Source organism: Leucoraja erinacea, chromosome 9, assembly GCF_028641065.1.
Source record: "Leucoraja erinacea ecotype New England chromosome 9, Leri_hhj_1, whole genome shotgun sequence".
Lineage (NCBI taxonomy): Eukaryota > Metazoa > Chordata > Chondrichthyes > Rajiformes > Rajidae > Leucoraja > Leucoraja erinaceus.
Window position 1 is genome coordinate 68,929,338 of NC_073385.1, and position 25,566 is coordinate 68,954,903.

Genomic DNA, 25,566 nt, shown 5'->3' on the forward strand with positions numbered 1-25,566 from the left:
GATGCTGCCTGCCCCGCTGAGTTACTCCAGCATTTTGTGTCTACCTTAGATTTCAACCAGCATCCGCAGTTCTTTCCTACACATTTACACCAAAGCCAATTGATCTACAAACCTGCACGTCTTTGGAGTGTGGGAGGAAACCGAGGATCTCGGAGAAAACCCACGCAGGATACGGGGAGAACGTACAAACTCCGTACAGACAGCGCCCGTAGTCGGGATCGAACCCGGGTCTCTGGCGTTGCAAGCGTTGGAAGGCAGCAACTCTACCGCTGCGCCACCGTGCTGCCCAATTTAATCTTTTTGTACAAAATAAAATATGTTTAATGTAGAAATTCATCCTCAGTCAAAAGGGAGTGTTATGTCCTTTCTGCACTGATGGTATTTATAAACAATGCCGGGTCAAACATGGGTGTACATATTGAGGGGAAATGTTTCCTTTGCATTAGTGCCTCATAGTTGACTTTCGTTAGTCTTTCAACTCTGTCTAATTCTCTCTTAAATCCATGCAAATCCAGGGGCTAGTGGAATCAAGGGATAAGGGGTGAAGGCAGGCACGGGTTATTGATTGGGGACGATCAGCCATGATCGCAATGAATGGCTGTGCTGGCTCGAAGGGCCGAATGGCCTCCTCCTGCACCTATGTTCTATGTCTATGTCTAACTGTACACTGATGAAATGAAGGCTTCTCTACAGCCTCCAGGCTTATCGTTCCCCACTTCTATCTGCTTCCCGATATCCACAAATATTTAAAAGCCATTTGGACATGTACATCGATAAGAGGGATATGGACCAAACGCAGGAAGGTGGGTCTAGTGTAGGTGGGGCATGTTGTTCAGCGTGGGCAAGTTGGGCCGAAGGGCCTGTTTCCATGCTGTATCACTCTATAACTGGTCTGGCAGGTCCATTATGTCTGCCTGCTTCTGCCCCACTGAACTCATCTCCAAATAACTTGATTCTATCCCAACCCTCCTTGTCCAGTCTATTCCCATCTACATCTCAGGTATCTCACACAAAACTGCAATGTTGGTTACCACACCTGGAGTAATTCAGCAATAGTCCCTTTGGCCCAACTTGCTCATGCTGAACTAGTCCCGTGGCCCATATCCCTCTAACTTTCCTAACCATGTACCTGTCCAAATGCCTTTTAAATGTTGTTATAGTACCTGCCCCAGTTACTCGTTCCACATACCCACCACCACCTGAGTGAAAAAGTTGTCCCTCAGGTTCCTATTAAATCTTTCCCCGCTCACCCTGCACCCTAGCGGCATAAACATTGACTTCTCCAATTTCCGGTAGCCCTTGTTGTCTCCTCCCCTTCTCAGCTCTCCCTCAGCCCTCTGGCTCCTCCTCTTCCTTTCTCCTTTCTTCTCCCCCCCCCCCCCCCTCCTCTACATCAGTCTGAAGAAGGATTTCATCTCGAAACGTTGCCTATTTCCTTCGCTCCATTGATGCTGCTGCACCCGCTGAGATTCTCCAGCACTTTTGTCCACCTTAAACCTATGTCCTCTGGTTCTCGATTCCTCTACGCTGGGTAAAATAATACACTGTCTATTCTAGAGATTTTATACATCTCTACAAGATCACCCCTCATCCTCCTGTGCTCCAATTAATAAAGTCCTGCCCAACCTCTCCCTACAGTTCAGGCTCCCCACCCCCACCCCCCACCCCGAGTCATAGAAACATAGAAAATAGGTGCAGGACGAGGCCATTCGGCCCATCGAGCCAGCGCCGCCATTCATTGTGATCATGGCTGATCGTCCCCTATCAATAACCCGTGCCTGTCTTCTCCCCATATCCCTCGATTCCACTAGCCCCTAGAGCTCTATCTAACTATCTCTTAAATCTACCCAGTGACTTGGCCTCCACTGCCCTCTGTGGCAGGGAATTCCACAAATTCACAACTCTCTGGGTGAAAAAGTTTTTTCTCACCTCAGTCTTAAATGATTGTAAGACTGTGGCCCCTGGTTCTGGACTCGCCCAACATTGGGAACATTTTTTCTGCATCTAGCTTGTCCAGTTCTTTTATAATTTTATATGTTTCTACCAGATCCTCCTCATCCTTCTAAACTCCAGCGAATACAAGCCTAGTCTTTTCAATCTTTCCTCATATGACAGTCCCGCCATCCCAGGGATCAATCTCGTGAACCTACGCTGCACTGCCTCAATCACAAGAATGTCCTGCCAACATGGTCATAAATATTCGTCTGACAGTGTATGCACTGTCAAAATCTTCTCTGCATGCTTTCCAGCTTAACAAAATCTTTCCAATAGCAGGGTGACCTAAACTGAACACAATAGACCAAGCGTAGGCCAAGTATTGACCAAGCGTAGGCCAAGTATTGACCAAGCGTAGGCTTGGCGATCGCTTCCACTCAGTTTGCAATAACCAACCTGATCTCCCGGTGGCTCAGCACTTCAACTCCCCCTCCCATTCCAAATCCAACCTTTCTGTCCTGGGCCTCCTCCATGGCCAGAGTGAGCCCCACCGCAAATTGGAAGAGCAGCACCTCATATTTCACTTGGGCAGTTTACACCCCAGCGGTATGAACATTGACCTCAAATTTCAGGTAGTCCCTGCTTCCTCCCTCTTTCCCCTCTCCTTCCCAGCTCTCCCACAGCCCACTGTCTCCGCCTCTTCCTTTCTTCTTCCCGCCCCCCCCCCCCCCCACCCCCAGTCTGAAGAAGGGTCGAAACGTCACCTATTCCCTTTGCTCCATAGATGCTGCCTCACCCGCTGAGTTTCTCCAGCATTTTTGATAATAACCAGAGATAGGCACCAAAAGTTGTAGTAGCTCAGCTGGACAGGCAAGATCTCTGGAGAGAAGGAATGGGTGACGTTTCAAGTCGAGACCCTTCTTCAGACCGCACTTGCACAGACTGTCTTGTTCAACTGTAATATAATATGCCAACTTCTATATGTGTGGGGAGAAACTGCAGATGCTGCTTTACACTGAAGATAGACACAAAATGCTGGAGTAACTCAATGGGAAGGGCAGCATCTCTGGAGAGAGGAATGTGTGACGTTTTGGGTGCAGACGCTTCTTCAGTTTGTCGGCGTGGGCTTAGCTGTATCCCTCAAATGTTTAAAAACATTTAGTGCATGGATAGACCAGGTTTAGAGATATATGGGGCAAATGCAGGCAGGTGGGACTGGTGCACATGGGACATGTTGGTCCGCATGGGTAAGATGGGCCGAATGACCTGTTTCCATGCTGTATATACAATAGACAATAGATGCAGGAGTAGGCCATTCAGCCCTTCGAGCCAGCACCGCCATTCAATGTGATCATGGCTGATCATCCACAATCAGTACTCTGTTCCTGCCTTCTCCCCATATCCCCTGACTCCACTATTTTTAAGAGCCCTATCTAGCTCTCTCTTGAAAGCATCCAGAGAACCTGCCTCCACCACCCTCTGAGGCAGAGAATTCCACAGACTCACCACTCTCTGTGAGAAAAAGTGTTTCCTCGTCTCCGTTCTAAATGGCTTACTCCTTATTCTCAAACTGTGGCCCCTGGTTCTGGACTCCCCCAACATCGGGAACATGTTTCCTGCCTCTAGCGTGTCCAAACCATTAACAATCTTATATGTTTCAATGTATACTCATGTATTCACCTGAAAGCTATCTATAGCTATATATATATATGTAGTCTTTCACAATAATGTGGAGGTCAGGTCTCCGTGTGTAAGATCATTACAAAAAAGGGAATGTAGTGAAATCCCACCAGATCAATTCCTGCAGAGTTGGATTTCAGATGATGTTGACAATTCAGTAGCATGAGCTGTGGCTTATTGAAACGTACACATTCATATGGAGTTTGACAGGGTAGACTGTTCACTTGCAATAGATGTAATTCATGTGTCTCAAGGGAATGCACATTCAATGTTTAACCACCAGATGGCAGTGAATCACGGTGCTCAAAGATCAGTGGATCAGTTTGAGATGTATTATTGTGACATGTACCAAGGAATGATGAGAAGCTACGTTGTGAATGATATACGATCAGGTTCGATAATACCGGACATAACCACAATCAAGTCAAACTCAATCAAGTGCAATAGGTAGAGCAAAGCGGAGGATACAAAGGGGGGTACACAAAAAAGCTGGAGAAACTCAGCGGGTGCAGCAGCATCTATGGAGCGAAGGAAATGGGCAACGTTTTGGGCCGAAACCCTTCTTCAGAACGGCCCGAAACATCGCCTATTTCCTTCGCTACATAGATGCTGCTGCACCCGCTGAGTTTCTCCAGCTTTTTTGTGTATCTTCAATTTTCCAGCATCTGCAGTTCCTTCTTAAACACTGAGGATACAAAGGGGAAACATAGACATAGAAACATAGAAATTAGGTGCAGGAGTAGGCCATTCGGCCCTTCGAGCCTGCACCGCCATTCAATATGATCATGGCTGATCATCCAACTCAGTATCCCGTACCTGCCTTCTCTCCATACCCCCTGATCCCTTTAGCCACAAGGGCCACTTCTAACTCCCTCTTAAATATAGCCAATGAACTGGCCTCAACTACCCTCTGTGGCAGAGAGTTCCAGAGATTCACCACTCTCTGTGCGAAAAAAGTTTTCCTCATCTCGGTTTTAAAGGATTTCCCCTTATGGTCTGAACGTAGGTGTATGGGACTAGGGGAGATTATGTGTTCGGCACGGACTAGAAGGGTCGAGATGGCCTGTTTCCGTGCTGTAATTGTTATATGTTTAAATGGTTATCCTTAAACTGTGACCCCCTTGTTCTGGACTTCCCCAACATCCGGAACAATCTTCCTGCATCTAGCCTGTCCAACCCCTTAAGAATTTTGTAAGTTTCTATAAGATCCTCCCTCAATCTCCTAAATTCTAGCGAGTACAAGCCGAGTCTATCCAGTCTTTCTTCATATGAAAGTCCTGACACCCCAGGAATCAGTCTGGTGAACCTTCTCTGCACTCCCTCTATGGCAAGAATGTCCTTCCTCAGATTAGGAGACCAAAACTGTACACAATACTCCAGGTGTGGTCTCACCAAGACCCTGTACAACTGCAGTAGAACCTCCCTGCTCCTATACTCAAATCCTCTTGCTATGAAAGCCAACATACCATTCGCTTTCTTTACTGCCTGCTGCACCTGCATGCGGAATGGCTGAGCCTCTGGTCAGGCCACATTTGGAGTATTGTGAGCAGTTTTGGGCAGCATATCTGAGAAAGGATGTGCTGGCTCTGGAGAGGGTCCAGAGGAGGTTTACAAGAATGATCCCAGGAATGAGTGGGTTAACATATGATGTCGGCATAGGTTTGTCGGCACTGGGCCTGTACTCGCTGGAGTTTAGAAGAATGAGGGGGGACCTCATTGAAACGTACAGAATAGTGAAAGGCTTGGATAGAGTGGATGTGGAGAGGGTGTTTCCACTGGTGGGAGAGACTAGGACCAGAGGTCATAGCCTCAGAATTAAAGGGAGCTCTTTTAGATGCAGGAGCTTGATCGCCCCGACGCGAGGGCCCAGACGCCGCCCGCTACGGAAGTCAAGATCGTCCCGTCAATGGAAGGCTCGAGGCCCCCGACCGCGGGAGAACACAGAAGGGAAGAGATTGAACTTTGTTCCGCTTTCCATCACAGTGAGGAATGTGGAGGAGTCACTGTGGTGGATGTTTATGTTAAAATGTATTTTGTGTGTTATGCTGCTTTTTATTGATATGACTGTACGGCAAATGAAATTCCTCGTATGTTGCAAAACATACTTGGCTAATACAGTATTACTATGATGATGGTGATTGCTTTGATTACATTTATAAAGGATGTGAGGAGGAATGTAGTCAGAGGGTAGTTAATCTGTGGAACTATTGCCACAGAGGGCTGTGGAGGCCAAGTCAAGGCAGTGTAGAAAAATTCTTGATTCGAACGGGTGTTAAGGGTTATGGGGAGAAGGCAGGAAAATGGGATTAGGAGGCAGAGAGCCATGATTGAATGGCGGAGTAGACACGATGGGCCGAATGGCCTAATTCAACTCCTATCGCTATACAGAGTGCAGAATATAGCTCTCAGCATTGTAGCGTTTCAGTTCCATGGACAAAGTATTTCCATCAGGTTTCCCCCTCAACCTCCAGCTTTCAAGAGAAAACTATCCATGTCTGTCCACTACTCCCTCTAGTTAATGCCCCCCAAATCCAGGCATCATTCTATAAAGGGGCGACCAGAACGACATGTAATACTCCAAATGCAGCCCAACCAAAGTGTTATAAAGCTGCAGCATGACTTCCTGATTCTGGCGGCACGGTGGCAGCAGCAGAGACCCGGGTTCGATCCCGACTACGGGTTCTGTCTGTACGGAGTTTGTACGTTCTCCCCGTGACCTGCGTGGGTTTTCTCCGAGATCTTTTGGTGTCCTTCCACACTCCAAAGACGTACAGGTTTGTAGGTTAATTGGCTTGGCAAAATGTAAAATTGTCCCTAGTGTGTGTAGGGTAGTGTTAGTGTGCAGGGATCACTGGTCAGTGTGAACTTGGTGGGCCGAAGGGCCTGTTTCCGTGCTGTATCTCCAAATTAAACTATAACAAAAGTAAGCACGCCATAATGACAGGAGATTTACTAGAATGTTGCCTGGGTTTCAGCAACTAAGTTACAGAGAAAGGTTGAACAAGTTAGGGCTTTATCCTTTGGAGCGCAGAAGGTTAAGGGGGGGACTTGATAGAGGTCTTTAAAATGATGAGAGGGATAGACAGAGTTGACGTGGATAAGCTTTTCCCACTGAGAGTAGGGAAGGTTCAAACAAGGGGACATGACTTGAGAATTAAGGGAGAAGTTTAGGGGTAACATGAGGGGGAACTTCTTTACTCAGAGAGTGGTAGCGGTGTGGAATGAGCTTCCAGTGAAGGTGGTGGAGGCAGGTTCGTTTGTATCATTTAAAAATAAATTGGATAGTTATATGGATGGGAAGGGAATGGAGGGTTATGGTCTGAACGCAGGTATATGGGACTAGGGGAGAATACGTGTTCGGCACGGACTAGAAGGGTCGAGATGGCCTGTTTCCGTGCTGTAATTGTTATATGGTTATATAAGACCTCTTTACCACTCCATCCACTTGTGTGGCCACTTTCAGGGAGTAATGGACTTGGGCCTCAAGATCCCTCTCTGCATGAATGCCATTAATGGGATGGGTCTCTGCAATGGATTAGTGGGTCTCTGCAATGTTTACACCAGTTTAAAACGAACTGCTTATCCCCCAAAATCAAATTACTGTTAACTTCCAATCTTTGCAGATCTTTGAGAAGGTTCTAACGTGTCCTGGTGCAAAAGAAGGAAACTGAACAATATCTCAGATTGTTTGGAATATATATTCTCATGCTAGTGAGCAAAGAATACTGCAGTGGTGCTATTTGTTAAGGGGCTGTCCCACTGCGGTGACCTAATTGGCGAGTTTAGAAGAGTTTAGGAGAGTTTGAAAAAATGTCATGTTGAAGACCTCCTTCGACTATGTTGAAGACCAGCTACCACTAGCTACGATTAACTTCGGGAAAATTGGACACCGAATAGTGGAGAGTGAAGACGTCCTCCTTCAACCTCCCTACGACTATGTTGAAGACTATCTACGACTACCTTCGACTACCCTCGATTACCTCCGACTAACATGCCGACCTACTACCACCTACTACGACTAAACCTACGAGTAAAAAAAATATCGCTTTTTTTCCGTGGGGACCTTTTTTACTCGCGGGCATTTTTCAACGTGTTGCAAAATACGCCGCGACCTAGCTGAGGCCTCGAGTACGCGGGGACTACTCTCGAGCATGAAGGAGCGTAAAGCCCCTGTTCCACTTAGAGGAGACCTAACCAGCAACCTCTGGTGACCTTGTCTGCCACCCAAAAAAAAAATCAAGGTGGAACCTCCTACAATGTCCCATGCATATGTTGAAAACCTTCCTCGACTATGAAGGAAACCAGCTTCGACTAGACCTGAGACTAAAATATGATCGATTTTTAAAACGGCAACCTATTTTTAGTTGAGGCCGGTTTTTAATAATCACGATGAAAAAATAGCAGCAACCTAGATGAAGCCTCAACCACACGGAAACCACTTTCGAACATTAGGGAGAGTGACCAAAACCTCCGGAGACCTCATGGAAACCTCATGGAAACCTTGGGTGGCGGGCAAGGTCACCAGAGGTTGCTGTTTAGGTCTCCAAAGTGGGACAGGGGCTTCACAAAGACCTCCTTGGACCTCGTGTTGACCATGCTGCGAGTACGAGTCGAGGGCAAACTCGCCAGAACTCGCGGATTAGGTCACCGCAGTGGGACAGCCCCTTTAATGTTATGTTTCCATTGCTGCAAATCACTTTGCCCACTCATTAATTACGAGTCATTTGAAATCATCATAATAAAGAAATATATCGAGAAACTTTATATAAAAAGTTAAAAAAAAGAAAACTCACGTTCGAAGATACGTGCCACAGGGCTGTGTGCTCAGCCCTCTCCTCTACTCCCTCTTCACCCATGACTGCATCCCTAAGAATGGCTCCAACGCCATCATTAAGTTTGCCGACGACACCACGGTGGTAGAGCTGATCAGTGACAAAGACGAGTCAGCCTACAGGGAGGAGGTCCAGCACCTGGCAGCCTGGTGTGCCAACAATAACCTCATCCTCAACTCCAAGAAGACGAAGGAAATTATTGTTGACTTCAGGAAGAACAGAGGGGGCAGACATACCCCCATCCATATAAACGGGACTGAGGTGGAGCGCATCTCCAACTACAAATTCCTCGGGGTACACATCTCGGAAGGATCTGTCCTGGTCCCTCAACCCCTCCAAGCTGATCAAAAAGGCACAGCAGCGCCTTTACTTCCTGAGGAGGCTCAAGAAAGCCCACCTGTCCCCCCAGATCCTGACCAACTTTTACCGCTGTACCATCGAAAGCATCCTGACCACCTGCTTCACGGTATGGTACAGCAGTTGCACCGTAGCGGACAGGAAGGCACTACAACGGGTAATGAAAACCGCTCAGTACATCATCGGTGCCCCGCTCCCTGCCATGGATGCCCTCCACCGAAAACGGTGTCTGAGACGGGCTGGGAAGATCATCAAAGACCCCTCCCACCCCAACCATGGACTGTTTGCCCACCTCCCATCAGGGAGGCGGTACAGGAGCCTCAGGTCTCGTACTAGTAGGATGAGGAACAGCTTCTACAACAACACTATCACATTGCTGAACTCGGAGTCCCGCCGATAGATTTCTCCAGTCTCTCCGTCCACATTAGTTAACCAGTACTCTTCTTACTCTAATGTATGCTTGTTCTGTATTTTTATTTTTATTTATTTTTTCCTAACTTGCACTATGACTATGACTATGACCAGACGCTAAACTGCATTTCGTTGTACCTATACTTGTATCTGTGCAATGACAATTAAGTTGAATTGAATTGAATGGGAGGAACTGCAGATGCTGGTTTATAGTGTAGACACAAAAAGCTGGTATAACTCAGTGGGTCAGGCAAAAGAATAGGTGACGTTTCATGTTGGAACCCGTCTTCAGACTGAGGAAGGGTCTTGACCCGAAACATCATCCATTGTATTTCTCCAGTGATGCTGCCTGACTTCACTAAGTTACTCCAGCACTTTGTGTCTATATATCCCATGTTGAATATTTCCTTTGTTAAATACGCAGCCTTTTCTGGATAAGTTGAAGCAGTACTGCAGCCAAGTTGGATGACTGCAGGCCGAGGTGACTAAAAATACAAGTGTTTCAAAGCTTCTCATAAGGTCACAGGAGCTTAATTATAGGAGCAGAATTAGGCCATTCGGCCCGTCAAGTCTACTCCGCCATTCAATCGTGGCTGATCTATCTCTTCCCCCTAACCCCATCTCGGGAACTTGAATCATAGAAACATGGACAATCGGTGCAGGAGTAGGCCATTCGGCCCTCCGAGCCAGCACCACCGTTCAATATAATCATGGCTGATCATCCAAAATCAGTACCCCGTTCCTGCTTTCTCCCCATATCCTTTGATTCCGTTAGCCCTAAGAGCTAAATCTAACTCTCTCCAGTGAATCGGCCTCCACTGTCTTCTGTGGCAGAGAATTCCACAGATTCACAACTCTCTGGGTGGAAATTTAGCCCTTGATTTACCACATTGGAGCCTGGCGATAACAACAACAACTGTGGATGGTGAACAATGCAACGTGTGTGCCTTAGTGTCATATGCTGAGAGAATGGAGCAGCTGGGCTTGTACACTCTGGACTTTAGATGGATGAGAGGATATCTCTTTGAAACACATAAGGTTGTTAAGGGTTTGGACACGCTAGAGGCTGGAAACATGTTTCTGCCTCCCGATGTTGGGGGAGTCCAGAACCAGGGGCCACAGTTTAAGAATAAGGGGTAAGCCATTTAGAATAGAGATGAGGAAACACTTTTTGAATCTGTGGAATTCTCTGCCTCAGAGGGCGGTGGAGGCCAGTTCTCTGGATGCTTTCAAGAGAGAGCTAGATAGGGCTCTTAAAAATAGCGGAGTCAGGGGATATGGGGAAAGGCAGGAACGGGGTACAGATTGGGGATGATCAGCCATGATCACATTGAATGATGGCGCTGGTTCGAAGGGCCGAATGGCCTACTCCTGCACCTATTGTCTATACAGCATGGAAACAGGCCATTCGGCCCATGCCGACCAACATGTCCCATGTACACCTATCCCACCTGCCCGAATTTGACCCACCTATTGACATAGTGGGGGAGAGCAGTGCCACCTACCTCCCTCCTGTGCCCCCAGCACGTTCAAAGCATAAGCCATTGCGTTTGAGAAGGTGGTGGCTTCCTCCTTGCTGGCAAAGTTCAAGCCGTAGACCTGTCGGGCATCGCGCCATTGGTGAAACGTAGGCGTGGCTTGGTTGTACTTCAGCCCCTTGACGATGGAATAATTTATCACCACCTACAAAACAAAATGCAGAGGAGATTTTGAGAGTTGCACGCGCCTGCCTCGTAGCTGTAAATGCAGAGCCACGGGTAGTTTTGACGATTCTGCAGCAGTGGAACAAACAACAAGCTGTACATATATTCAGCAGAGGGGCCTCTGCCTCATCAGTAGAACAAGGGGCAATCAGTAGATGGGTGGAGCTGGTAGTTCCCATTCCCACCTGCTCCCACTCAAGTGTTTAGGTTAGTTTAGAGATACAGTGTGGAAATATGCATGGCTTGGACAGCCATAGCGTTAAACACTCCAGTTTTATGTTATAAGGTCATAGAATCATAGAAAATAGGTGCAGGCGTAGGCCATTCGGCCCTTCGAGCCTGCACCGCCATTCAATATGATCATGGCTGATCATACAACTCAGTATCCTGTTCTCTCCATACCCCCTGATCCCTTTAGCCACAAGGGCCACATCTAACTCCCTCTTAAATATAGCCAATGAACTGGCCTCAACTACCTTCTGTGGCAGAGAGTTCCAGAGATTCACCACTCTCTGTGTGAAAAATGCTTTTCTCAGTTCGGTCCCAAAGGATTTCCCCTTTATCCTTAAACTGTGACCCCTTTGTCCTGGACTTCCCCAACATCGGGAACAATCTTCCTGCATCTAGCCTGTCCAACCCCTTAAGAATTTTGTAAGTTTCTATAAGATCCCCCTCAATCTTCTAAATTCTAGCGAATACAAGCCGAGTCTATCCAGTCTTTCTTCATATGAAAGTCCTGACATCCCAGGAATCAGTCTGGTGAACCTTCTCTGTACTCCCTCTATGGCAAGAATGTCTTTCCTCAGATTTGGAGACCAAAACTGTACGCAATACGCCAGGTGTGGTCTCAACAAGACCCTGTACAACAGCAGTAGAACCTCCCTGCTCCTATACTCAAATCCTTTTGTCATAAGTGATAGGAGCAGAATTAGGCCATTTGGCCCATCAAGTCTACTCCGCCATTCAATCATGGCTGATCTATCTCTCCCTCCTAACCCCATTCTCCTGCCTTCTCCCCATAACCTCTGACACCCGTACTAATCAAGAATCTATCTATCTCTGCCGTAAAAATATCCATACTAATCAAGAACCTATCAATCTCTGCTTTAAAAATAACCATTGACTTGGCCACCACAGCCTACTGTGGCAAAGAATTCCACAGATTCACCACCCTCTGACTAAAGAAATTCCTCCTCATCTACATTCCAAAGTTAGGTAGTTTAATTTTGAGGCGTTGCCCTCTGGACCTGGACTCTCCCACTATGAATTTTGTGGAATTCTTCCCACTCACACATCTGTGAGATACTTGACCAACACTCGGAGAGCTCACTGCCAGGCTGGCAATGCCAACCCAGACAATATGGATCCAAAGCCACAGACACCTACCTATTGATTTCCCCCATCGTGGGTAGCAGGGATCGCAGTGTCTGCAGTAAAGGGTAGACATGTAACAATTTGCCAATGCTTCCTGGCAACACCCTCAAACTCACCATTACCATGGTACTGAGTTCAGTTTAGTTTTATCGATACAGCGCGGAACCAAGCCCTTCGGCCCACCATGTCCGCACCGACCAGCGATCCCCGCACATTAACACCATCCTACACACACTAGGGACATTTTTTACATTTACACCAAGCCAATTAACCTACAAACCTGTACGTCTTTGGAGTGTGGGAGGAAACCGAAGATCTCTGAGAAAACCCACGCAGGTCACGGGGAGAACGTACAAACTCCGTACAGACAGCACCCGTAGTCGGGATCGGACCCGGGTCTGCAGGTGCTGCAAGCGCTGTAAAGGGCCCGTAAGGTAATTCAAGAACTCACCCGAGTTTAAAAAAAAATCAAACTCGTTCGGGACATCTCTCAGCGGCTCGTAACGCTAACGGCAGGTACTCGGGAAACGCGGTAAGCTCGTGAAGACTCGTGAAGGATTTTTCAACATGTTGAAAAATGTCCACGAGAGCCCCGAGTACCTACGAGCGGCCATTACCGTAAATCTCCGAGTTCGAATCAGGGCAAACTCGGGAGGACTCTTGAATTATCTCGTACAGTGGGACAGCCACATAAGGCAGCAACTCTAGACCTGCGCCACCGTGCTGCCCTTATGCAGACGGTGGAGGTAAATCTATCCTGCCCACATGGAGTTTGCAGGCCGCACGTTCCCATCGACTTACTTCACTAAACGTTGTGAATGAGTTTTGCAACATGGCGCTCAGCACATTCCCAATGCTGACTGTTCCCCCACTCAGGGAACTGGGCTTTGGAGACGAGATGTTCTCAGTTCCACAAACCCACCGACAGCAACAATCAATAGGAGAATCATCGTGCTGGAAGTAACTCGGTGGGACAGTTGAATGAGCAATTTATTCAGCTCTTTAAAATCACAGCTGCTACCACAGATTGTAGAAACAAGGAACTGCAGATGCTGGTTTACAAAGGGACTCAAAGTGCTGGAGTAACTCAGCGGGTCAGGCAGCATCTGTGGAGAACATGGATAGGTGACGTTTCACAGAGTGTTGGAGTAACTCAGCGGGTCAGGCAGCATCTGTGGAGAACATGGATAGGTGACGTTTCACAGAGTGTTGGAGTAACTCAGCGGGTCAGGCAGCATCTGTGGAGAACATGGATAGGTGACGTTTCACAGAGTGTTGGAGTAACTCAGCGGGTCAGGCAGCATCTGTGGAGAACATGGATAGGTGACGTTTCACAGAGTGTTGGAGTAACTCAGCGGGTCAGGCAGCATCTGTGGAGAACATGGATAGGTGACGTTTCACAGAGTGTTGGAATAACTCAGCGGGTCAGGCAGCATCTGTGGAGAACATGGATAGATGACGTTTCACAGAGTGCGTTTCACAGAGTGGTGACGTGAGTGTTGGAGTAACTCAGCGGGTCAGGCAGCATCTGTGGAGAACATGGATAGGTGACGTTTCAGGTTGGGATTGAAACTGTATCCATGTTCTCCACAGATGCTGCCTGACCTGCTGAGTTACTCCAGCACATCATGTCTTTTTCCTTGGTTCTACAACAACCAACATATAGTTTGCCATTTTAAATATGTTCTGTACTGATTGTGAAGTATCTACACAGTGGAATTTGCTACAGTGGCCATTCTCTCCCTGGCATGGGGCACATTCAAAAGGGCACTCACTGTATTGACTTTCAAAACTGGCAAAACCTTCGTGGCCATTCCCAATAGGATTAGCCGTTCCAAAACTGGCCAATTGAGAACCACTGGGGCCTTGAAAATTCACGCCAGCAATCAGTAACGACAGAGAGCGGGAATAAGGAACTGCAGACGGTGGTTTACAAAGAAAGACGCATAGTGCTGGAGGAAACCGGAGCACCCGGAGAAAACCCACATGATCACAGGGAGAACGTACAAACACTGTACAGGCAGCACCCATAGTCAGGCTTGAACCCGGGTCTCTGGGTCGCTGTGAGGCAGCAACTCTACTGCTACGCCACCGTGCCGCCCGTTGTTTTTTTATTTCTGGGAGTGAAAAACGCAGGTCATAATGTCACACTTATACTCCTCAAATTTTGGGAAAATGCACCCACCCCAACACTTGAAGTGTGGATCACAAACATGTCTGATATGTTACATCTCGAAGATATGAGATTCGTCCTAGCAGGAAAATCAGAACAATTCTTAAAGATGTGGTCTCCTTTCATCGATGTATTACAAGTATACTATGGTGCAACATAACTCTGGAAATTAACCCTTTCAGAACTGGGTGAGGGGAGTGGAAAGATATGAAGTAGGTATATTCCTTTTCTTTTCTTTTCTGTTATGTTTTTTTTTTCCTTCCCCCTTTTTTCTTCTCTTTCTTTTTTTGCTCTTCCTTTCTGGTCTTCTCTTTTTTTTTCTACACCTCTATGGGTTCTTTCTCTCTGTGGGTAAATGTGAGGTTATCCATTTTGGTGGCAAAAACGGGAAAGCAGATTATTATCTAAATGGTGGCCGATTGGGAAAGGGGGAGATGCAGCGAGACCTGGGTGTCATGGTACACCAGTCATTGAAAGTAGGCATGCAGGTGGCAGTAAAGAAAGCGAATGGTATGTTAGCTTTCATAGCAAGAGGATTTGAGTACAGGAGCAGGGAGGTTCTACTTTTTCTTGGTGAGACTCTCTGTCTTATCTAGAATTTAGGAGATCCACAAACTACAAATTGGGGTTGGACGTCTAGATGGGAAGATTGTTCCCGATGTGGGGGAAGTCCCACACAGCTTAAGGATCAAACCGAGATACTTTTTTCTTAATCTCTTTCTCTGCCACAGTTTTAGTTGAGGCCTCTTTTGGCTTGCAGTCTGTGTGGCCCTTGTGGCTATTTTACGGGATACTATTGGATTAAATTTAAAACAAGAAGTTGTACAAGAAATGAATTATGTTATATATGCCACGGTTTATACAAATGTAAATTGCTTCTAATAAAAAGATTTAAAAATAAATAAATATATAAATACATAATGTCACACTTGTTAAGTAACCATATAACCATATAACAATTACGGCACGGAAACAGGCCATCTCGGCCCTACAAGTCCGTGCCGAACAAATGTTTTTTCCCCTTAGTCCCACCTGCCTGCCCTCCTACCATAACCCTCCATTCCCTTCTCATCCATATGCCTATCCAATTTATTTTTAAATGATACCAATGAACCTGCCTCCACCACTTCCACTGGAAGCTCATTCCACACCGCTACCACTCTCTGAGTAAAGAAGTTCCTCCTCATGTTACCCCTAAACTTCTGTCCCTTAATTCTGAAGTCATGTCCTCTTGTTTGAATCTTCCCTATTCTCAAAGGGAAAAGCTTGTCCACATCAACTCTGTCTATCCCTCTCATCATTTTAAAGAGCTCTATCAGGTCCCCCCTTAACCTTCTGCGCTCCAGAGAATAAAGACCTAACTTATAAGTAGACAATTTCAACGGTTCAACTTTTTGATGATACTTCACTGTCACTTGTACCTGGGTGCAGATACATTTCCTTTTTGCATACAATTTAGTAAAATCTTACAATACATAGGCACAATCATAGCTAGGTGTAAGGGTCTTCTGTGGGTAATTGCACACAAGTTAACTGCATCAGTACAAGCACATAAAACTATTTCTTTATGGACATGGTTTGGCCTGCAAATAGTTGCCAGCTGGTGTAATGGGGAGAAGGAAGGAGAATGGGGTTAGGAGGGAAAGATAGGTCAGCCATGATTGAATGGCGGAGTAGACTTGATGGGCCGAATGGCTTCATTCTGCTCCCATAAGTTATGAACTATGAACGAAACATGTTACATAGAAACATAGAAAATAGCGGTAGAAAATGGCAGGAGTAGGCCATTCGGCCCTTCGAGCCTGCACCGCCATTCAATATGATCATGGCTGATCATCCAACTCAGTATCCTGTACCTGCCTTCTTTCCATACCCCCTGATCCCCTTAGCCACAAGGGCCACATCTAACTCCCTTCTTAAATATAGCCAATGAACTGGCCTCAACTACCTTCTGTGGCAGAGAATTCAACAGATTCACCACTCTCTGTGTGAAAAATGTTTTTCTCATCTCAGTCCTAAAAGACTTCCCCCTTACCTTTAAACTGTGACCCCTTGTTCTGGACTTCCCCAACAACGGGAACAATCTTCCTGCATCTAGCCTGTCCAACCCCTTAAGAATTTTGTAAGTTTCTATAAGATCCCCTCTCAATCTTCTAAATTCTAGCGAGTACAAGCCGAGTCCATCCAGTCTTTCTTCATATGAAAGTCCTGACATCCCAGGAATCAGTCTGGTGAACCTTCTCTGAACTCCCTCTATGGCAAGAATGTCTTTCCTCGGATTTGGAGACCAAAACTGTACGCAATACTGCAGGTGTGGTCTCACCAAGACCCTGTACAACTGCAGTAGAACCTCCCTGCTCCTATACTCAAATCCTTTTGCAATGAAAGCTAACATACCATTTGCTTTCTTCACTGCCTGCTGCACCTGCAAGCCTACTTTCAATGACTGGTGTACCATGACACCCAGGTCTCCCCTTTTCCTAATCGGCCAAAGAGTTTAAAAAGAGAGTTAGATAGAGCTCTTGGGTCAGGGGATATGGGGAGAAGGCAGGCACGGGTTATTGATAGGGGATGATCAGCCATGATCACAATGAATGGCAGTGCTGGCTCAAAGGGCCGAATGGCCTCCTCCTGCACCTATTGTCTATGTTTCTATGAATGTGATTGAATCAATGAAGTGAATCATTTCTACCTACTTGCTGGTCCTGTAACTTCATGCCGACCACTCTGAAGGTGTTATTGGAGGTGTTATGATAGATATTCACTCTGCTGAAGCCTTGCTGCCCAGGTTTGGCTGCGATCCATTTTTTGGTTGAATCATCGTAGACCATAACAGAGGCACGTGCTTGGCAGATGCTCTGTTCACTGCAACAAAAGAACGGGCGCCAATTACATCCAACACGTCTTCAAAAAGGACACGAGGATCCAGCTCGTGTCAACAACAATCTGTTTCTCTGGAATTTTTTTTAAGAAGATTATTCCATGTCGGTGAAGATCATACAAAAGTCAACATTTAATGTACATATTGGCGAGACCCAGCGCAGGCTCGGTGATCGTTTCGCCGAATAACTCCCTCCGCTCAGTCAGCCTAAACCTACCTGATCTCCCAGTTTCTAAACCCTTCAACTCCCCCTCCCATTCCCACACTGACCTTTCTGTCCTGGGCCTCCTCCACTGTCAGAGTGAGGCCCAGCGCAAATTGGAGGAACAGCACCACATATTTCGCTAGGGCAGCTTACAACCCCAGCGGTATGAACATTGACTTCTCTAACTTCAAGTAGTCCTTGCTTTCTCTCTCTCTCCATCCCTCCCCCTTCCCAGTTCTCCCACCAGTCTTACTTTCCCCGACAACGTTTTATCTCCGTTAGCTTTGTTGTTACCTTCTCCCAGCTAACAATGATCTAGTCTAAATTTTACTTGGATCTCCATTCCCTTTGCCCTGTTTTCACACCTTACACCTCCTTACCGCTCTATCTCCCTCCCCCCTGACATCAGTCTGAAGAAGGGTCTCCACCCAAAACGTCACCCATTCCTTCTCCCCAGAGATGCTGCCTGTCCCGCTGGGTTACTCCAGCTTTTTGTGTGTATTAGCATTGGGAAGATCCTGGTGGAATTTTCAAAGTGACACAAAATATTCCAGATATATTGTAATATTATTTTGCTCTGCGATGCTCAGTCACGCTTGGCTGAAATACAGAGCGCTGTCCAGTCACATTTCTAAAGCCATTGTGATTAACTTGCGCTGGCTAAATATAATCATTCTCTCTAATCAGTCGAGCTGTCCTGATCCTCAACACTAATCATTCCATCATCTTGCCTCCAAACAGCAACACATTAACACAGCCACAAGCGACTGCGGAAGCTGAAATCTTCAACAACACACACACAGTGCTGGAGGAACTCAGCGGGTCAGGCAGCATCTCTGGAGAACATGGATAGGTGACGTTTCACAGAGTGCTGGAGTAACTCAGCGGGTCAGGCAGCATCTGTGGAGAACATGGATTGGTGACGTTTCACAGAGTGCTGGAGTAACTCAGTGGGTCAGGCAGCATCTGTGGAGATCATGGATAGGTGATGTTTCACAGAGTGCTGGAGTAACTCAGCGGGTCAGGCAGCATCTGTGGAGAACATGGATTGGTGACGTTTCACAGAGTGCTGGAGTAACTCAGTGGGTCAGGCAGCATCTGTGGAGATCATGGATAGGTGATGTTTCACAGAGTGCTGGAGTAACTCAGCGGGTCAGGCAGCATCTGTGGAGAACATGGATTGGTGACGTTTCACAGAGTGCTGGAGTAACTCAGTGGGTCAGGCAGCATCTGTGGAGAACATGGATAGGTGACGTTTCACAGAGTGTGCTGGAGTAACTCAGCGGGTCATGCAGCCTCTGTGGAGACCAGGGGTAGTTGCCGTTTCACAGAGTGCTGGAGTAACTCAGCGGGGTCAGGCAGCATCTGTGGAGAACATGGATAGGTGGTGTTTCGGGTTGAGATTCACACATCCGCAGATGCTGCCTGACCCATTGAGATCTTCCAGAATTAAAAACATGTCCACTATATGTCCACATGCCCATTTGTCTTTCTGCTGACTGGCTAGCAAGCATCAAAAGTTTTTCACTGTAGCTCGGTACACGTCACAGAAAACGAAACTGACTATATTGACTATCAAAATAAGGAACAAAAATAGGGTGGGGATGGCAGAACTCATTTGCTATTTTGGGATTCAGAAGCTGAAGGGTTTGTGTTGAACAAATCACTTACATAATGTCACCAGAGATTAGAATTACAAGGGTGAGGAATGTGAACAGCTGAAGCAAACGGTAGACTTCAGATATCTCAGATAACAGATCAGCGAAATTGAACAGTTTCGAGGCAGTTCTCCCTAGACATCGTGGCAATGAATTTCAAAGCCCCGTCCGGTAAAAGGGCTAAAAACCAACAATGAGTCCACGAATAAAACAAATCACAAGACGTAAAAAAGCTAAGCAACATTATAATTTGAGGAAGTATTATCACAAAATCAGCAGCTGTGGCAGCAGAGAAAAAAATTGGTTAACAAAAATAGATTAAAGTTTTCCTTCATATATAATCATAGAATCAGCATGTGAATAGGCCCATCGGCCCAAATTGACCATGTGCCCCCATCTACACTAGTCCCACCTGCCTGCATTTGGCCCATAACCCTCTAAACCTGTCCGATCCATGCACCTGTTTCGTAAATGTTGCGATAGTCCCAGCCTCAACTACCCCCTCAGGCAGCTCGTTCCATACACCCGCCACCCTTTGTGTGAAAAAGTTACCCCTCAGATTCCTGTTAAATCTTTCCCCCCTCACCTTAAACGCCCTGTCCCACTGTACGAGTTCATTCAAGAGCTCTCCCGAGTTTAAAAAAAAAATCAAACTCGTGGTAAGCAGGTAGAATGAACGTAGCGGGTACGTCGGAGCTCGGGACGTCTCTTAGCGGCTCGTAACGCTAACGGCAGGTACTCGGGAAACGCGGTGAGCCCGTGAAGATTTGTAAACATGTTGAAAAATGTCCACGAGAGCCCCGAGTACAGACAAGCGGCCATTACCGTAAATCTCCGAGTTTGAATCAGGGCAAACTCGGGAGAACTCTTGAATTAGCTCGAACAGTGGGACAGGGCTATTAACCCTCTGGTCCTCGATTCACCTACTCTGGGATCCTACCTCTATAAGATCACCCCTTATGCTCCTGTGCTCCAAGGAATAGACTCCTAGTCTGCTCAAGCTCACCCTGCAGCTCAGGCCCTCAAACCCTGGCAACATCTTTGTAAATTTCTGTTGCATTATTACAGACCCATGGGAGTATTCTAATGTCAATGTCCATTTTGTTCATTTTCCAAAGATACTGAGCAACTTGGACAAACGTAATGATTTAAATAAATGATTTATCCATAAATGGGATGTAAGAACTGGTTGAATCTTCTGCATCCATGAAGAATTTTAAAGAAGATGATAGATTGGAAGAGGACATTTACCGAGAAAGCTTTTGCTTGTCTCAAACTCTAATGCAAAGATAGGCAAGGTGGGCTGGAGGGCCTGTTTGACTCCATATCCAGAATCAAATATTAACATACTTATCTGTATCAACTCAGCGGGACAGGCAGCATCTCTGGAGAGAAGGAATGGGTGACGTTCGGGTCGAGACCCTTCTTCAGACTGAAGTCAGGGGAGAGGGCGATACAGAGATAAGGAAGTGTAAGGAGATCATGGAAAATGTAGACTAGATCATTGTTAGCTGGGAGAAGTTAACAACAAAGCTAACAAAGATAAAATGTTATCGGAGACAGTAAGACTGGTCGGAGAACTGGGAAGGGGGAGGGGACGGAAAGAGAGGGAAAGCAAGGGCTACTTGAAGTTAGAGAAGTCAATGTTCATACCGCTGGGGTGTAAACTACCCAAGCGAAATATGAGGTGCTGTTCCTCCAATTTGCGCTGGGCCTCACTCTGACAGCAGAGAAGGCCCAGGACAGAAAGGCCAGTGTGGGAATGGGAGGGGAAGTTAAAGTGTTGAGCAACTGGGAGATCAGGTAGGTTTAGGCTGACTGAGCGTTGGTGTTCAGCAAAACAATCACCAAGCCTGCGCTTGGTTTCGCCGATGTATAAGAGTCCACACCTGCAACAGTGGATACAGTAGATGTGGTTGGAGGAGGTGTCTCCCAGCTAACAATGATCCAGTCTATGTTTTTCTCGAACTACATCCCCTTTGTCCTGTTTTCACACCTTACACTTCCTTATCTATGTATCTCCCTCTTCCCTGACATAAGTCTGAAAAAGGGTCTTGACCTGAAACGTCTCTCCTAGAGATGCTGCTAGTCCCGCTGAGTTACTCCAGCATTTAGTGTCTGTCTTTGGTTTAAACCAGCACCTGCAGTTCCTCCCCACAATGTTAAATGATAAACAGGTCCACCACAGTTTTCCAGCACCTTCTGTAGTCTGGATAAATTCACGAGAAGGTTGTGTGGCGTGCGGTCTCTCAGGTCACGTGCCCCAGTCCTGAAATAATTGTGTATGTCTTTGTGAACTGTGAACTTTTTATTGATGTTTCCAGCTGTCCATGTTGCTTTAAAATACACGGGTGGTGCATAATTAGTGGGTCAAAGGTGTATGGTTGAATTATTACTGTGTGACTTCTGTTGGCCCAGCAAAGCCATGAATCCCGCAAGGCTCTGGAACCAAAGGGTGCTGGAAAATCGGTGGTGTACTGGTGTTTAATGGTTACACTGATAGCTAAGAATGATCAAGCTGTAATTTAGTTTAGTTTAGAGATACAGCACGGAAACAGGCCCTTTGGCCCACCAAGTCCACATTGACCAGCGATCCATATAACCATATAACAATTACAGCACGGAAACAGGCCATCTCGACCCTTCTAGTCCGTGCCGAACACATAATCTCCCCTAGTCCCATATACCTGCGCTCAGACCATAACCCTCCATTCCCTTCCCATCCATATAACTATCCAATTTATTTTTAAATGATAAAAACGAACCTGCCTCCACCACCTTCACTGGAAGCTCATTCCACACAGCTACACTCCCCACACATTAACATAATTCGGGGTGCAAGATAATGCATAATATTCTTTTAAAATATTTTTAATACCTATTTATTATTTTCTTTACTGATCTTGTGTATATGTGAGTCAATGGCTGTTGTGTTTGTTCTTTTAAAATATTTTATCCTGTGTCTTCTATAGCAGAAGGATTTGAGTATAGGAGCAGGGAGGTTCTACTGCAGTTGTACAGGGTCTTGGTGAGACCACACCTGGAGTATTGCGTACAGTTTTGGTCTCCAAATCTGAGGAAGGACATTGTTGCCATAGAGGGAGTGCAGAGAAGGTTCACCAGACTGATTCCTGGGGTGTCAGGACTTTCATATGAAGAAAGACTGGATAGACTCGGCTTGTACTGGCTAGAATTTAGGAGATTGAGGGAGGATCTTATAGAAACTTACAAAATTCTTAAGGGGTTGGACAGGCTAAATGCGGGAAGATTGTTCCCGATGTTGGGGAAGTCCAGAACAAGGGGGTCACAGTTTAAGGATAACCATATAACCATATACCAATTACAGCACGGAAACAGGCCATCTTGACCCTTCTAGTCCGTGCCGAACACGTATTCTCCCCTAGTCCCATATACCTGCGTTCAGACCATAAGGGGGAAATCCTTTAGGGTTGAGATGAGAAAAACATTTTTCACACAGAGAGTGGTGAATCTCTGGAACTCTCTGCCACAGAAGGTAGTTGAGGCCAGTTCATTGGCTATATTTAAGAGGGAGTTAGATGTGGCCCTTGTGGCTAAAGGGATCGGGGTATGGAGAGAAGGCAGGTACGGGATACTGAGTTGGATGATCAGCCATGATCATATTGAATGGCGGTGCAGGCTCGAAGGGCCGAATGGCCTACTCCTGCACCTATTTTCTATGTTTCTATGTTTCTACTACACACCGAAGGAGATGCAATGGAATTTGTACAGTTGTTGTGCAATGACAATAATCGTATTCTATTCTATTCTTAACACAATCCTACACCAGGGACAATTTTACATTCATACCAAGCCAATTAACCTACAAACCTGTACGTCTTTGGAGTGTGGGAGGAATCCGAAGATCTTGGAGAAACCCACGCAGGTCACGGGGAGAACGTACAAACTCCATAAAGACAGCACCCGTAGTCAGGATTGAACCCGGGTCTCTGCCGCTGTAAGCGCGGTAATGCGGCAACTCCACCACTGCGCCACCGTGCCGCTCTAATGCAGTTTCGAACTGGTCTCAAGGAATAAGGTTTTGAAAATATAGCCAGAAAACGATTCCCTTTCTTGAGGTGTTATATATTGCCATCTGATATTAGGTCTTTACATTAGGACAGGGGTAAAATAAAGCAACGAGATGTCTTCAACCTGCTGGTGGAACTCAAATGACCAGTCAGCATCCATGGAAGCAGAGGGCTAGGCACCATTTTGGGTTGAGACTACATCAGGTCCTATATTGTTGACTATCCATCTACCATTAGATACTGTAGGAAGCAACTGCATTGCTGGTTTACACCGAAGATAGATATCAAGTGCTGGAGTAACTCAGCGGGACAGGCAGCATCTCTGGAGAAAAGGAATAGGTGACATTTCGGGTCGAGACCCTTCTTCACGGCTGACGGTGGATAAGACACAGATGGACTGCACCTCAGGATTCCGAAAGAGGAGGCTTTAGAGCGCAGAATTCTTTGGAGCACAGAAGGTTAAGGGGGGACTTGATAGAGGTCTATAAAATGATGAGAGGGATAGACAGAGTTGACGTGGATAAGCTTTTCCCACTGAGAGTAGGGAAGATTCAAACAAGGGGACATGACTTGAGAATTAAGGGACAGAAGTTTAGGGGTAACATGAGGGGGAACTTCTTTACTCGGAGAGTGGTGGCTGTGTGGAATGAGCTTCCAGTGAAGGTGGTGGAGGCAGGTTCGTTTTTTATCATTTAAAAATAAATTGGATAGTTATATGGATGGGAAGGGAATGGAGGGTTATGGTCTGAACGCAGGTATATGGGACTAGGGGAGAATACGTGTTCGGCACGGACTAGAAGGGTCGAGATGGCCTGTTTCCGTGCTGTAATTGTTATGTGGTTATATGGTTATATTGTTGAGGCAGTAATAGTGATCTTTCGAGAATCACGAGAGTCCAGAGTGGTCCCATACGAATGAAAAGTTACAAATATTACTCTGTGTTCAAGAAGGGAGCAAGGTGGAAACTATAGGCCTGTTTGCCCAACTTCAGTGGTTGGGAAGATTTTAGAGTCCATTGTTAAAGACAAGGTTTCTAAGTACTTAGAAGCACACGATAAAATACGCCAAAGTCGACATGGTTTCGTAAAAGGGAGATCTTGCCTGGGGAACCTGGTGGAATTCTTTGAGGAAGTAAATAGCAGGATCGACAAAGGAGGGACAGTAGATGTGATATACTTGGATTTTCAGAAGACCTTTGATAAGGTGCCACACTTGAGGTTGTTAAAGAAGATTTGAGCCCATGGTATTAAAGGGCAGATACTAGCAGGTTGGCTGGATGGCAGAAGGCAAAGAGTGGCAATAAAGGGGGCTTTTTCTGGTTGGCTGCCAGTGACTAGCGGAGTTCCTCAGGGGTCGGTGCTGGGGCCGCTACTCTTCACGTTGTATATTAATGATTTGGACGAGGGGATCGAAGGCTTTGTGGCCAAGTTTGCAGATGATACGAACAGGTGGAGGGGCAGGTAGTGTCGAGAAAGCAGGGACTCTGCAGAAGGAATTGGACAGGTTGGGAGAGTGGGCAGAGAAGTGGCAGATGGAATATAGTGTTGCAAAGTGTGGAGTCATGTGTTTTGGTAGCTGGAATAAAGGCGAAGGCTATTTTCTAAATGGGGTGAGACTTCAGAAATTGTAGATACAAAGGGACTTGGGAGTGGTGGTGCAGGATTCTTGAAATGTTAATCTGCAAGTTGAAACTGCAAGTTGAAATGTGAGGTTATCCATTTTGGTGGCAAAAACAGGAAAGCAGGCTATTATCTAAATGGTGGCCGACTAGGAAAAGGGGAGATGCAGCGAGACCTGGGTGTCATAGTACACCAGTCATTGAAAGTAGGCATGCAGGTGCAGCAGGCAGTGAAGAAAGTGAATGGTATGTTAGCATTCATAGCAAAAGGATTTGAGTATAGGAGCAGGGAGGTTCTACTGCAGTTGTACAGGGTCTTGGTGAGACCACACCTGGAGTATTGCGTACAGTTTTGGTCTCCAAATCTGAGGAAGGACATTATTGCCATAGAGGGAGTACAGAGAAGGTTCACCAGACTGATTCCTGGGATGTCAGGACTGTCTTATGAAGAAAGACTGGATAGACTTGGTTTATACTCTCTAGAATTTAGGAGATTGAGAGGGGATCTTATAGAAACTTACAAAATTCTTAAGGGGTTGGACAGGCTAGATGCAGGAAGATTGCTCCCGATGTTGGGGAAGTCCAGGTCAAGGGGTCACAGCTTAAGGATAAGGGGGAAATCCTTTAAAACCGAGATGAGAATAACTTTTTTCACACAGAGAATGGTGAATCTCTGGAACTCTTTGCCAC

At 46.3% G+C, this 25,566-nt stretch overlaps 1 protein-coding gene across 3 annotated transcripts in view; it reads right to left on the reverse strand.

Moving 5' to 3' along the window:
- The window catches only part of LOC129700559 (ena/VASP-like protein), a 250,622-nt gene that overhangs the window by 102,881 nt on the left and 122,175 nt on the right, over positions 1 to 25,566 (reverse strand). For all 3 annotated transcript variants that reach the window (XM_055641165.1, XM_055641163.1, XM_055641164.1), the window contains 2 exons: positions 17,162 to 17,330; positions 10,721 to 10,898 (listed from right to left, as the gene is read on the reverse strand). In XM_055641165.1, coding sequence (XP_055497140.1) covers positions 10,721 to 10,898; positions 17,162 to 17,330 — 347 coding nt within the window. The remainder of the gene's footprint in view (positions 1 to 10,720; positions 10,899 to 17,161; positions 17,331 to 25,566) is intronic.